The sequence below is a fragment of the Micrasema longulum genome, unplaced genomic scaffold (genome assembly GCF_059751315.1).
Source record: "Micrasema longulum isolate JH-2025_06_02 unplaced genomic scaffold, ASM5975131v1 h1tg002853l, whole genome shotgun sequence".
NCBI classification, from domain to species: Eukaryota; Metazoa; Arthropoda; class Insecta; order Trichoptera; family Brachycentridae; genus Micrasema; species Micrasema longulum.
Window position 1 is genome coordinate 24,015 of NW_028279975.1, and position 14,400 is coordinate 38,414.

Consider the following 14,400-nt stretch of genomic DNA (forward strand, 5'->3'; position numbering starts at 1 on the left):
ATTTCCGCTTACTCCGTACTCCGATAACACCTTCCATAATTTTTCTCTGTCAACTCTATCAAACGCTTTTTGCAGATCGACAAATGCGCAGAAAAGCTTTTGGTTTTTAGCGAGGAATTTCTCTGTCACGTTCGTAAAGCAAATATTGATCCTATTATGAATTGTGAAAAAAAGATTTTAGAAGAATTATGTACAGATTCTCGTTTGCGATAAGTTTTTTTGCAAACGGAAACGAAAAAATCAACAACTAAAACACAAAATGAATAATGGAAATGTTGAACAAGATTTTAAAATAAGCTTTTTCCGATTCTCGTTTGTGATACGTTTGCTCGCAAAGAAAAGCAGAAATCAAAAACTAAAACACAAAAATTAGTAGAGTTTTTACCAATTCTCCTTCGTGAAACGTTTTCCCGCTACGGGGATCAGAGGTCTGAGCATCGCACTAAGCGCTACCGCCACTTGGTTCTCATTTTCTAACCAATGCATAGATCGGGTTGCGGTCCTGCGGCTAGTGTCTCGGACTCACGGACCAAAGTTCCGTGGTTCGAATCCCATCTACCCCAACTTGATTCCATTTTCTAATAGTGAGCTATTTGATACTCGTTGAAAATGGCATTGACGCCAAAAATCCATTTGGAATAAATAAATCTTTTTGTGTTTGCGCTGCCATCTAGCGCTAGGTAGCTTCATTATCAATCCGCCCTCGCAGCTACCCATGGCCATAGAGACGAGGAGAATAATAAACATTGAAAGTGGGGGATCACAGGATGGGTAGGAAAGGTGGAACTTCGTCCACTGGCGGCCCATTTTCTGTTTTAATAAACTCAATGAGGAATTCCAGCCCAACCCGGAATTAAAATTTAAAAATGTTTTCGTGTACACGTGAACATTCAGAAATTTTGGAGCGGGATGAAATATCTCAAAAACGCACGCAAAATAAATAAAAATGTTAAAAATAGTATTCATTTTAAAATCGAAAATAATGACGTCACTCCTTATGTCTACGCGTAGTGTTTCCGGTTTCCGCTTTAAAGCCCCCGCACCTTGTAAGGAACGTTTTGACCATAGAAAAAATAGTATAATTTGTATAATTTGACATTTCAACCAGAGATTATGTCAACTTTCTAGGTTTTTCCGAATCGAAACGTTCGTAAAAACAATTATAGCATAGAAATGAGCAAATTACGATCAACTAAATGAAGTAATCAACGCAATATTCCATGGATTCTTGTCAGTTTTGTTATTGGCTGGAGAAATACAACTTACCGCGGTCAGTGAAAGTAAGAACGCCAACCGTTTCATGACGTCACTACTGAAGTGACACTGATTACGGTCATTTGGCGCGGTTTTGATAAATGTAACTTTAAAAAATCATATCTTTGTAAATAACGGACAAAAAAACATATATTTTTGCTTAGTTAAATAGTACGCTAATAGAAAAATAAATAACTTAGAAAACAGTGGAATTCCTCATTATATCTCTAACAATAGATTGGTTCAGGCAACGCAATTTTTGGTGTAGTATAAAAACAGATCATCGTAATAAAGTATTTATTTATTAAAAAACACACAGAAATATAATTTATTCATAAAAACTAACTACGAGAGCATTACATACATATATACATAAATTGGAATATGATCTCCGAGCGGAGCAAAATAATTGACTGCCCCAACTTTACAGATTTATCTACAGTAAGGTGGCTCAAACAAACATTATACGGGGGCCAGTTCGGCGGCCGCGCTTCTGCGGCGCAGTCCTCAGATGGACTTGGAGAGGTATTCGTCGAAGACGAACATGGCCAGCGAGCTGTCCGTGGGGTCCTGGATGAAGCCCTGGAGGTCGTTGGTGTACCCGGCCAGCTTGCGGATGGTCTCCGAGTGCTCGTGCATGAACTCCTCCTCCAGGTACGACCCGACCTGCGCAATCAAACATTTTTTTAAATCGTCCACAGAAGTTTCGGCCTTGCGAGCAATTGGGGTCCATGAAATACTGGCCAGCAAAAAAAATACTTTGCGCTACCGATTAGTATATATTAGTGCATAGAAAACGTTTTTACTGCCCTCACGACATTTCCCCGTAGGGGTAGGCAGAGAGAATGAACCGCCACGCACGTCTATCCTGGCATACATTCCTAGCTTCTTTCACAATCATACAAGCCCTTCAATTCTGCCTGCTTTTGACACGACCAGACTTAAGATTTCGGTTTATCTGATCGCGCCTCGTCTTCCTCGGTCGTCCTCGTCTCACGTCGCCGTTCATTCTTGCCATATACAGGATTAAATTATTAAACCCTGTCACATCAGAAACCGCGATGATCAGTATGAGCACGAAGACATATTGGCACATTAAAATACATTTTTAGATCAAATATTTTTTTTAAAAATAAAATATCAAAAAAGCAAATGGTCGCTTACTTCTGCAGAGGAGAAAAGAGGAGGGGGAGGGGGGGGGTCTGATTAATTTGTCTTCTTGCCCATACTGATCATCGTGGTTTCGGATGTGACTATTCTTTCGTCATCCATTCGTTCTACACGGCCAAACCATCCCAGAGACCCTTTCTTAATCTTATCAATTATACTCGACTCAGATTTACACTCTCGCCTGATTTCATCATTCGTAACCCCGTCATACATTGATTTCCCACACATTCGTCCAAGAGGTCGCATTTCAGCCAGTTTCATGTTGGAACTAAAACTCCGTTGTGCACTGCCAGCTTAGCTTCGATCGACATATTTTTATTAGCAACTACTGTGCCCAGTGCGCCATTCATTTTGCTGCCCGCATTCACTCCTTTCAACACCTTTTTCTCTCTTCCATCTCTTGAAAACACGCTTCCCAGATACACAAATTTTTCTACTTGTCGGAGACATTCGTTGTTTACATTTATTATGCAGTCAGTAACCTCACTTCCCCTTTCAAATACCATCACTTTTGACTTGCTTTCATTTTTAGGAAATAATTTTTAAAATTTATAATTTTGAATTCCCGCATAAACGGTCACTGCATTGGCCACGCCCCTAATGCGTCACGATTAATGTTAATTTTCAACTTTGTTCCTAACCGTTCAAATTTTTATAGAACATCATCGAGAACCTCAACGTCACAACTATCGTGTCGCGTTTTTCTAGGGACGTTTTTTTATAATATTTTTTTTTAAGTTATATCACGCCGCGCCGATTATTCCGACTTTTGACATGTCCGTCTTCAAGTATTTGTTGAATTCGGTCATGCCACGTCTTCTCGGTCTTCCTCTGTTTTTGCATCCGTCAACATTCGCATTGTAGATATTTTTAGCCGTTCTTTCGCTGTCCATTCGCTCCACATGTCCAAACCGACGCAGAGCTTCTTTCTTGATTTTGTCGATAATGTCTATCTCAGCCTTACATAATGTACGGATCTCGACATTTGTGCATCTATCGTGCATAGTTTTACCACACATTCGCCTGAGAGATCACATTTTGACAGCATTTAATCTACTTTCATAATTATTTTTCCAATTCCATACTTCGCTCCTATACACTGGGACTCCATTGTGAACTGCTAATTTTGCCTCTTGCGACAAACATTTATTTACCGAGGTTGATTGATTTCCCACTATTAAAATAGGAATCAAGTTAGGGCAAAGTACGATTCAAACCACGGACCGAGACACTAGCCACAGGAACACAACCCAATACAGAATTACGATTATGTCAAAAAGAAGACCGGCAATCGATCAGGCTACTTTTTATGCCGGAAAAAACAGATAATACCACGCGACCAAAGTCACGGGTAAAAGCTAGTGTATTAATATATTCAACTCAAAATTAAATTATTAGTCTTTAAAATACAGCTTGATTAGAATGACAGTTGTCAGAAAAAGTGACAACATAACTTTGTAGTAACGTCTAAGGAGTGATTTATATTGACACACGAAAAATCATTCGTATATGGTATGTTTTTTTTTTTAATACAATGCTTGACATATAAATCAACATATATAAATCAGCATTAAACTAAAAAAAAAACTAAAATAAACCCAATTATTAACGACGTTCTTACAAGGTTACATCATTTTGCAAAAACATTAGAGATGGACGAATTGATCAATGTAAATTGATCGAATAAAAAATAATTAATTTGATGTTGTTCATGAAAAAAAGTATAAATGTCTTATTTTTTGGTGAATAATTGTCTTAAGCACACTATAATAGTATTATTTATATCACTACAGAGATGGGTAGAATTTTTGTTTCAAGATTATGGATATTCGAGCGTTTACAGGGCTTATGACCTGTCATAGGTTGGGTTCAAGTGGCCACTTTTATGTAGAATTCTACAACATTCCCCATTCCGCTTATTAGCGAATATCCATATCGGTGACATTTTTGGTTTTAGTATATATGTCATGAAACAGGGAAAGCTTTCGCTAGCGCGTTTGGAGCGCCATCTATGTATTTGATATTGAGGTTAAGTATTAAAGCAAATTACTTTATTTATGTAGCTAAGACTCTATCCGAGTTAAATTAATTACTAGTAATCGCCTGCAGATGGCTCTGCAATTTTATTTTCTTAATTTGACCAGATCATGTTTTTTAACACTATAATAGGCTTGTTTTTGCGTTTTATATCAATTTTAGGAAACAGCGTGTCATGTTTGCATGAAAAAACTGATAAAATCAGTTTGATCGATACATGGTCAGTACTCAGCACTTCCCCACCACTAGTCACATTAGTTTGGCAGCTGTCATTTAATCAAGCTAAATTTTAAGGACTATAGGCAATTTTGATATAAGCAGTGATCAGAAGAGTGCTGGGTTGTCGGCTGCCTGGCGGTCGTTCGTGATTCCGAGTCGCCGGCCAGGCAGCCCCCGGCTAGCGCCGGTCGGCAGCGTCACCTCGGGGTCGTGGAACTGCTCCCCGTTGCGGGTCACGTCTTTGTGGATGGAGTGCGCCTCAGTGGCCAGGGACTTGTACATGTCCAGCGCCTTGGCCATGGCCTCCCACTCGGACAGCTCGTACGTGGCGTCCGCCGGCAGGCCCGAGTTCAGCCCGCTGTTGGAGAAGTTCACGGCGCCGCCTGCAACACAACGCGCGACGTCACAACAAGATCCTAAGAGCCAACCTCGTAGCAGCGGCAAACGGTTTAATAGTTTGACCATTACAATTAAACATCGTAAAATAGGCTATATTGAAAGGTTGTTTTCTTTTGAAAGATTAACGATCAAAGAAACATTACAAATGGTATAAGGTGTAAGAATTTTTTTGGACTCTTTCAAGAGAATATTGTGTCCTTTTAAAGTGTAGAAATACTGCTAGGATCGTAAAGGAAAAGGATGCAATCAAATTTCACGTGTAATTACCAAATGAATGTGTATGTAACAAATGCATCACTTTTAACGTTTTTAGTAAAAAATTGTAATTTAAAAATTCATGACTGATTCTAAGTTTAAAATTTATATACCGTAAGAATTTTTTTTGGACTCTTTGCTGAGAATTTTAGTGACAGTTGTAGTAAAGAGTCCATATTGTGGAGTTATACTCTGACTGGCTTCTCACTAATGAAGTATAGATCAACTTCAAAGTGCCTATGTTTTTGGATTCCTTAGTCACACGTAACACGAAGCCTAACATTTTTAGAGATTTACTATTAATATTATTTGTGTGCCTAATAAAGGATAATTTTTGATCAAAAACGATACCCAGGTCGCGCACCTCGGAAGTTGAGCCTAATTGTGCCTAGTGTTAAGAGTTTTAAATAAATGAATTATCAACAAAAAATATAATACACGGCTAGGTCAGGTGCAACAGAAGATACCTCTCTTGGTGATGAACTTGATCAGCTCCTGGGCCTTGTGCCAGGAGCGGTCGCTGAGCCGCCGGAAGAGCAGCGCGAAGCCCTCGCGGTTCTTGTGGAAGTTGGCGAAGTGCGTGGCCAGCAGCAGCAGCTGGTGCGAGCGCGCGATGTGGTCGTTCATGTACACGTCCAGCCGCGTGTTGACGTGCGGGAAGGCCGAGTACTTGGCGTTGCACTGCACGAGGGACGTCTCTGCAACACGACACCGGGTCAAACTCTGCTCTCAACTATTTATTTATTTATTTATACATCAACGGTTCAAAGAACCTTTAACAAAAAAATAATCATTTACAGAAATAATCACAGCAGTACACAATAATCATGTAGTTCATTGTGTGAAATAAAACAATTTAGTGAACATATAATACACAAACAAACAAACCGTCACGCCGTTTCTCCGTAGGGGTAGGCAGAGAGGATAGAACCGCATATAAAGCTAAATACGATTAAAATGGTATATTATGCACTTGTACAGTCATCGCTTTCCTATGGAATAATTGGATGGGGGGGAGCTTGCAACAACCATATTAAACCATTAGAAACTGTTCAAAAATTTATACTAAAAATAACGCTTCACAAGAATCGCACTTTTCCCTCTTTCCGATTGTTCCAAGAAGCTAAACTTTTAGACCTAAGACAAATATATTGTTTTCAATGATTAAAATATATATTTCAGAACCAAAATGTATTTACAAGCAATTCTAATAGATCGAGTCAAAGAAGGAATCGCGTGTTAGAAATAGCACATTGTAAAACGAGACGGGGCCAGCACAGAGACATGCATATTTTATAGGCCCAAAAATTTTTTTATATTTTTTTACTGATAATATTTCATTGATTCCAAACTCAAAATTTTCCTTCTTTTAAAAAACACGCACTATCCTGGATTCAAACTAAAGATACGAACTCTTTTTTCTATGATATATTTTGTTGCCCTTTAATAATAAGGAATTTTTTTGTGTGATTTTAAAATATTTTTTATTTCCTTTTTTAATTACTATAAAAAAAAATACCAAATAATCTTTTACAGAATATTTTATTTTTTCTTACTTATGTTACAAAAAAATATTATAACTGTCCATTATTTATTATAGGAGCAAAAATTCATTAACATTTTCTTGTATTATACAAAAATATTATAACTGTCCATTATTTATTATAGGAGCAAAAATTCATTAACATTTTCTTGTATACCCACGAACAGGACGTGCCTTTGTGGGATTTTTTTTAATATTAATATGTTGCTATGTAATTATGCTTAATTTTTTTAATACTATGTTTTATCACTTATGTTTATTGAGAAAAGACAAAAAAATTAAAAAATATCACTATCTTGGCATACAGACCTCGCTTCCTCTACATTCATACATCTTCTCGTGCACGCACGCCGATTATTCCTACTCTCGGCATGTCCGTCTTCGAGTATTTGATGGACTCGATCGTGCCATGTCTCTCTCGCTTTCCGCGTCCGTCAATATTTGCATCGTAGATCCTTTTAGCCGTTCGCTCGCTGTCCATTCGCTCCACATGTCCGAACCGAGGCAGCGCCCCTTTCTTGATTCTGTCGGTAATGCCTATCTCAGCCTTGCATAATGTACGGATCTCGACATTTGTGCATCTATCGTACATAGTTTTACCACACATTCGCCTGAGAGATCACATTTTGACAGCATTTAACCTACTTTCATAATTATTTTTCTACTATACACTGGGACTCCATTGTGAACTGCTAATTTTGCCTCTTGCGACAAATATTTATTTGCCAAGGTTGATTTCCCACTAAAAGAAAATAGGACTCAAGTCGGGGCAGAGTGGAATTCGAACCTTTATCACGTGGGTGATAAGCCCTGTAAATGCCTAGACCTCCATATCCCTTCTCAAAAATGTTTTCCCTCTCTGTTGAAATAAATTTAAAGTTTGACTGTAATTAAAATTACAGTCAAGCCTCGTACGAGCATTCTGCTGGGATCTACTCTTGTAGCCGCATGGCCAGAAATGTGTCAGTGACTCTTGTGAACAAGTTGCGTAGTGTCCAGTGCCTCCGTGGATGGGAACAATGTCTGGGTAAGTGCGGGGCGCGTACCTCGCGCGCCCGGGGGGCGATACTCACTTGTGCCGGCGTTCTCGCACGCCTTGTTGACGGAGCTGTAGCAGTACTCGGCGCCCACGCTGGTCAGCGCCACCGCGGCGCACAGCAGTACGGTGAGGACTCTCATTCTGGAACAAAACGTTTTGTGAAGAGGCGCAGAGAAAAAAAAGAGATTTCGATTTTAATGCTTTACTTCATCGTCAAATTAAAACTGAATGAAAATGGGGGCTGGATTACTTCCGTGCGCTCTGTAGCTGCAAGACGTGCAGGGATACTTATTTATTGTACAGCGCCCTTGAGATGGCACTATTTATTTATTTATTAAATATACGGCCTGAGCCAATTACAACAGTCACATGAAGAAACATAAATGCAAGAAACTGAACAAAAAGAACATAAAACTATTTAGCAAAGACAAACAAGGGCAAAACAATAATTGTATACAATATATTCATAAAAACCAAGACTTCGAGCTAAACCGTGCCAATCCAACTTCATCCCACACTGTTTAGTCGCGCGAAGAGATCTACGAAAAGCCGGAAGATCTATCCCAAAGAATTCCAAGTCGTGCGATGAATCGACTAATCTACACATTCTGGACATTGGGGCATAAAAACCAAAGTTGCTCTTAGAAGATTTAATAAATAGCAGATTTTGACTTCTGGTGACACGGCTGGGAACATGAAAAGAAATTGATCGCAACAGAGATGGGACATCACTTAAAGCATTAAGTATTTTGAAAATGCATATAAGGACCATCTCAGTTCTACGTCTCTCCGATGAAGACAGATTGAGAGATTGCTCTGTTTCAAAATAGGGATAAATTAAATATTTTTATTTATATCCCTACAAAGATGAGGTAGAATTTTTCTTTTCCCAAATTCAGGATTATGGATATTCGAGCGTTTACAGGGCTTATGACCTGTCATTGGCTGGATTAAGTGGCCACTTTAAGTACTACAACATTCCCCATTCCGCTTATTAGCCAATATCCACACCGGTAACATTTTTGATTTTTGTATCTATGTTATGAATTTGAGAAACCATCCACAAGCGAGTTGTCTATGTATTGATATTGAAGTTAAGTATTTTAATTAAGCAGATTACTTTATGTGGGATGTGTAATGTCACCGTGGTTATTCAACATATACATGGATAAATGTATGAGAGAATTGAAAAGTATGGGTGTGGGAGCGAAAATGAGTAATCTAACTGTCAGCTGCCTTCTGTACGCCGATGACGCAGTCCTCCTAGCTGACAGCGAAGAGGAACTGCAATCCTCGGTTACAAAGGTTTACGAAGTGTGCAAGGAGAGTGATTTGCTAATGAATGTGCAAAAGTCCAACGTCGTGGTCTTTGAAGGAAATGTAACTATGACTGAATGTAAGATTGTAGTCAATGGAGATAGTTTGAAACAGGTCGAAGAATTTGTATATCTGGGTAGTATGTTACTATACTAGAGATGGAAATATGGACGAGGATATTGAAAGGAGGGTTAGTGCCGGTAACAGAGTTAATGGTGCCTTAAAGTCTGTCGTAGCAGATAAGTGTCTATCGCAAGAGGCTAAATTAGCAGTTCATAATGGAGTTCTGGTACCGACCCTAATGTATGGAAGCGAAGCATGGAGTTGGAAAAAAAGGGACGAAAGTAGACTGAATGCTGTTGAAATGCGATCCCTCAGGCGAATGTGCGGAAAAACAATGTACGATAGGTGCCCTAATGTCGAAATTAGAGCAGAATGCAAGGCTGAGTTGAGCATTATCGACAAAATTAAGAAAGGTCTTTTGCGATGGTTCGGTCATGTGGAGCGAATGAATGATGAAAGAACGGCTAAAAAGATTTATGATGCGAATGTGTCCGGTTGTAGAAGTCGAGGAAGGCCGAGAAAGACACGGCACGATCGAGTACAACAAATTCTTGAAAGTGGTCATGTGAAAAGTCGGAATAATCGACGTGCGCGCATGAGAAGATGTATGAATGTGAAGGAAGCAAAGGAAGTGTGCCAGGACAGAGTGGTGTGGCGTTCTATCCTCTCTGCCTACCCCTCTGGGGAAATGGCGTGATGGTTAGTTAGTTAGTTAGTTAGATTACTTTATTTTATGTAGTTAAGACTCTTCCGAGTTAAATTCAGTACTAGTAATCGCCTGCAAATTAAATAAACTATATAAATTATCCAAATTTATGTATTTAAAATGATAATTGTACTCGAAATAATCTATACAGCTGAATGTATCGCGAATCGCGACACGAAGATGCAATCAGTTTTGGCTAATTGAAGATTGCGTGTCGAAGATAAAATGCTCGGAAGATATGATAAAAAACGAAGCGTTCTGGTGATCAAGATCTTGTTAGAAGGATAGGCTTATCTTAGACGCGGTTAGAGTGAGCTTAGTAAACATTTGTTTAAATTTTAAGGTTATTATGATTGAACGTAACTATGCAGAAAACTGCCGGTTCACAATGAGGAATTCCACCGAACAGACCCTCGTATAATGTTTTTATTTATTTTTTTATTTTCTTTTATTCAGGAAACATACAGTACTTAAACTTCTTAGATTTTCACGGCCGTTAAGATGCACAGTAAGTTTTTCTGGGTTATTATGCCGTGTGTCGTTCGTACTCTCTACCGACGTTTCGGATCGAACAAAGCCAAAGAACCACCAAACACGACTAGTAAAAGAAGCAACTGAGATTTACAAACATCGCGACAACATAAACAGAGATGATGGGATGCGATTAAAAACATCCTGGTACCCAGTCATAAAGAAATCGCATAAAGATTGCAATGGAACTCAGATTTGTGATACGGTATAGATCCTAAGTACATAATGGTACACATTAATCTAAACGACTACGACACGGTAAAAATTCTAAGAGGAAGAGTCTTAAATACATAAAATAAAGTAATATGCTAATTAAAAATACTTAACTTCAATATCAATACATAGATGGTGCTCCAACACGCTAGTGAATGCTTTCTCATTTAATAAGATATATACAAGAATCAAAATGATACCAATGTCGATATTCGCTAATAAGCGGAATGGGGAATGTTGTACGTAAAGTGGCCACTCAACCCAGCCAATGACAGGTCATAAGCCCTGTAAACGCTCGAATATCGATAATCCTGAATTTGAAAAAATTCTACATCATCTCTGTAGGAATATTGATAAAAAATATAAAATTCTAAGTACCTAACGTGACACATATTCATACACAAATAACATCAACCCTGATGATGGACGCTGTAACGCGATCCGAAACGTCGGTAGAGAGTACGAACGACACACGGCATAATAACCCAGAAAAACTTATTGTGCAACATACAGTACAGTTACAAAGTTTAATATTTTACACAATTAGACTTGATTCTAATGGACCAGTGAGGTTTCCATATTAAAAAGCAATTATATGTAAGGTTAATTATGAAAGTATAAAAAAGAGAAGGAAAAAGAAAACATAAATGAAAGTTGCTTGAAAATTAAAATTTAAGTGAAAAAAAGATATTTTAAGGTTTGTAGTTTGCAGTGAGTATTTACAAATGGAAATAATATTAAAAATGAAGAAAATTTGTAAGAGTAATTAAAAATTAAGAATGGAAATAAAGAATGAAAAACTTGCTCAGATGTAAAAATAAAATAAAATAGTAATAACATTTTTTTAAAAAAAGGCCAGCCATTGACAGGTCATGGGCCCTGTAGATGCCTGGACTCCTATATTACCTTATCTTAAATGTTCTTCATCTATGTTGTAATATGTTAATATAAACAGCTCCCCAGGGAGTTGAATCCAGTTCTTGTCTACAAAAATTTGGACAAACTCAAAATATTGTTGATATGGTCCATGAAGAAGTATAGAAATTGAAAAAATAACATTTTCAGGCGTCGCCTAGTCTAGTATGTAGGTGAAATAATTCAATTAGACAAATCTCACCCGCATAAATAAAGGTTTCAGCTCTTTAACTTCACAAACATCAACAGATGAAAGAACTGAAGATTCCTTAGATAGGTGTTCAAATATAGACAGAATGGTGAATGTTACAGTGTGTAAAGTGGCCACTTAAACCAGCCATTGACAGGTCATGAGCCCTGTAGATGCCTGGACTCCTATATTAACTTATCTTAAATGTTCTTCATCTCTGTTGTAATATGTTAATATAAACAGCTCCTCAGGGAGTTGAATCCAGTTCTTGTGTACAAAAATTTGGACAAACTCAAAATATTGTTCCTCATTGGACATTTGCCTAGTTTTTGAGGTGGAAAATTACTGGGACTGGCGTGTTGATAAAAATAAATAATATAATATTATACTGCGTGGTCTGCTTTGTTTCGACGGCTTTGCCAAATGCGACTAACTGACGCACAAATATAAATATTGATATATGACACACAAATATAAATATTTATATATGACACACGGATCATAAAGCAAGTCGCAATTATGATATTTGATACAAAATACGACGTTTCTAGAATAACGTTTCGATAACAACTTTTGTCGATGCGAGGAATCGGTATGAAAGAGAAAAAATGGATGATTCAAATCAATTACGATTTTAAGTTACACGGCGACATTTTAGAGAGAAATTCCTTCGGGAACAGAGTGAAATGATGTTCTGTTGATAATAATTTAAGCGCGACGCAGTCCTGCGTAAATAATAAGCTGTCAGGTCGGTAGTTAGGATTTGTACCTGTTTGTGCGTAGTTCCGAAGATCGACGATCGCCGGAGTCTGATGAGGAATACGAGGATTGAGGATCTGATGAGCGTTCAGCGTTCAACCTTTACACTCACTGGCGTAGAAGGCGATTAAACCATCGGTCGCCCCGTTCGAGAATCGGCCTGACGCGAGATAACAAACAATGAAACAATAATCGCTCGGCAAACGACAAGCAATGGTGGGAATAATCGAATTAAAATAATCGAAATATTCGGTTATTAAAAAGATCGAGACGTTTCGAAATGCTCACAATTAATCGAGTTCACTCGTACTTGAAAAAAAAATCGAGATAACAACAATAACAACAAACCATCACGCCGTTTCCCCGTAGGGGTAGTCAGAGAGGATAGAACGCCATATCACTCTATCTTTGCATACATACTTCGCTTCCTCTCTACATGCATACATCTTCTCATACACGCACGCCGATTATTCCTACTCTTGACTTGTCCATCTTCAAGTATTTGATGGACTTGATCGTGCCATGTCTTTCGCGGTCTTCATCGTTTTCTGCATCCGTCTCCATTCGCATCGTAGATCCTTTTACCCGTTCTTTCGCTGCCCATTCATTCTACATGTCCAAACCAACACAGCACCCTTTTCTTGATTCTGTTGATAATGCATGTCTCAGTCTTACACAGGTCACGGGTCTCGACATTTGTGCACCTATCATACATCGTTTAACCACACATTCACCTGAGGGATCGCATTTCGAGAGTATTTAACCTAATTTCATCATCATTTTTCCAATTCCATACTTCACTCCCATACATTAGAGTTGGCACTAGAACTTCATTGTGAACTGCTAGTTTAGCCTCCTGCGATAAACGTTTATTTGCCAAAGTAGATTTCAGTGCACCGTTCACCCTGTTCCCGGCACTCACCCTCCTTTCAATATCTTTCTCGGTCTTTCCATCCCTAGTAAACAAAGTACTTCAAAATAATAATGAGGAAGTTCCAAGTTCAGCCCTACGAGAAATCCTCCAGAATTTGTCTTCATTCGTCCCTGCACCCCGTGGCTCTTCTCCAGTTCGTCAGGCCAATCGCTCTTATGTCACTTTCCACATTATCCAGCCATCTTAATTTTGGTCTGCCTCTGCTTTGTCTGCATTCCGGAGTGGTATGAATAATCTTTTTTGGGGTGTGGTTATCATTCATTCTGTGCACACGGCCCGACCATTGTAATCTTCTTATGTTGATGAATTGCGCAATGTCGGGTTCGCCATCCAATGCCTCAAACCGATCAAACCGTCTCCTCCACACTCCGTTTTGGTTGACAGCGCCAAATATCTTCCTTAATATTTTTCTTTCGAATACTGATACCATATTTTCATCTCTTTTGGTCATAACCCAGCATTCGGCACCATGTGTAATGACCGGTCTGTGGAGAGTTTTTGTAAATAATGGTCTTAGTTTTTCTAGTGAGCAATTTGAATCCCAGATGTTTAAACAAGCCATAATAACATCTGTTTGTTGCCGATAGCCGTGCTCTAATCTCAGTACTATAATTATTATCATTAGTCATTTTAGTACCTAAATATTTAAAGGAGTTGACATTGTCTATGTGGTGTGACCCAACGTCAATTGCCTGTTGTACAAAGTTTATTTGTGACTTTCTTGCAAACATATATTTAGTTTTAAGCTAGGGTTTCCTAGGACAGCGGTGACCGTATCTTTTTTTTTTTTTTTAAAGAAAAAAAAATATTTGCGTTCTTATGATTTACCCAAATATTTAATTTTGAGGGCCATTTT

The 14,400-nt window shown here is 38.3% G+C and overlaps 1 protein-coding gene and 1 long non-coding RNA gene across 3 annotated transcripts; one reads left to right on the forward strand and one right to left on the reverse strand.

The window, feature by feature from the left end:
* Positions 1-1,537: 1,537 nt before the first annotated feature.
* On the reverse strand, positions 1,538-12,782 carry Fer2LCH (ferritin 2 light chain). 2 transcript variants are annotated; one of them, XM_088241354.1, is made up of 5 exons: positions 12,621-12,782; positions 7,951-8,057; positions 5,802-6,032; positions 4,882-5,063; positions 1,538-1,920 (listed from the first exon to the last, which is right to left on the reverse strand). In XM_088241354.1, exons 2-5 carry the CDS (start codon positions 8,054-8,056, stop codon positions 1,762-1,764), a joined length of 678 nt encoding a protein of 225 aa, XP_088097480.1. In that variant the 5' UTR covers position 8,057; positions 12,621-12,782; the 3' UTR covers positions 1,538-1,761. The 2 variants fall into 2 exon arrangements, 1 of the variants encoding a protein (XP_088097480.1); XR_015825085.1 differs by lacking the exon at positions 1,538-1,920 and adding an exon at positions 2,980-4,188 and having other exon boundaries at positions 4,586-5,063.
* LOC148271462 (uncharacterized) lies at positions 9,365-12,814 on the forward strand. Its single transcript, XR_015825086.1, has 2 exons — positions 9,365-10,524; positions 11,349-12,814. It is a non-coding gene; the product is annotated as an uncharacterized LOC148271462 (long non-coding RNA).
* Positions 12,815-14,400: the final 1,586 nt, after the last annotated feature.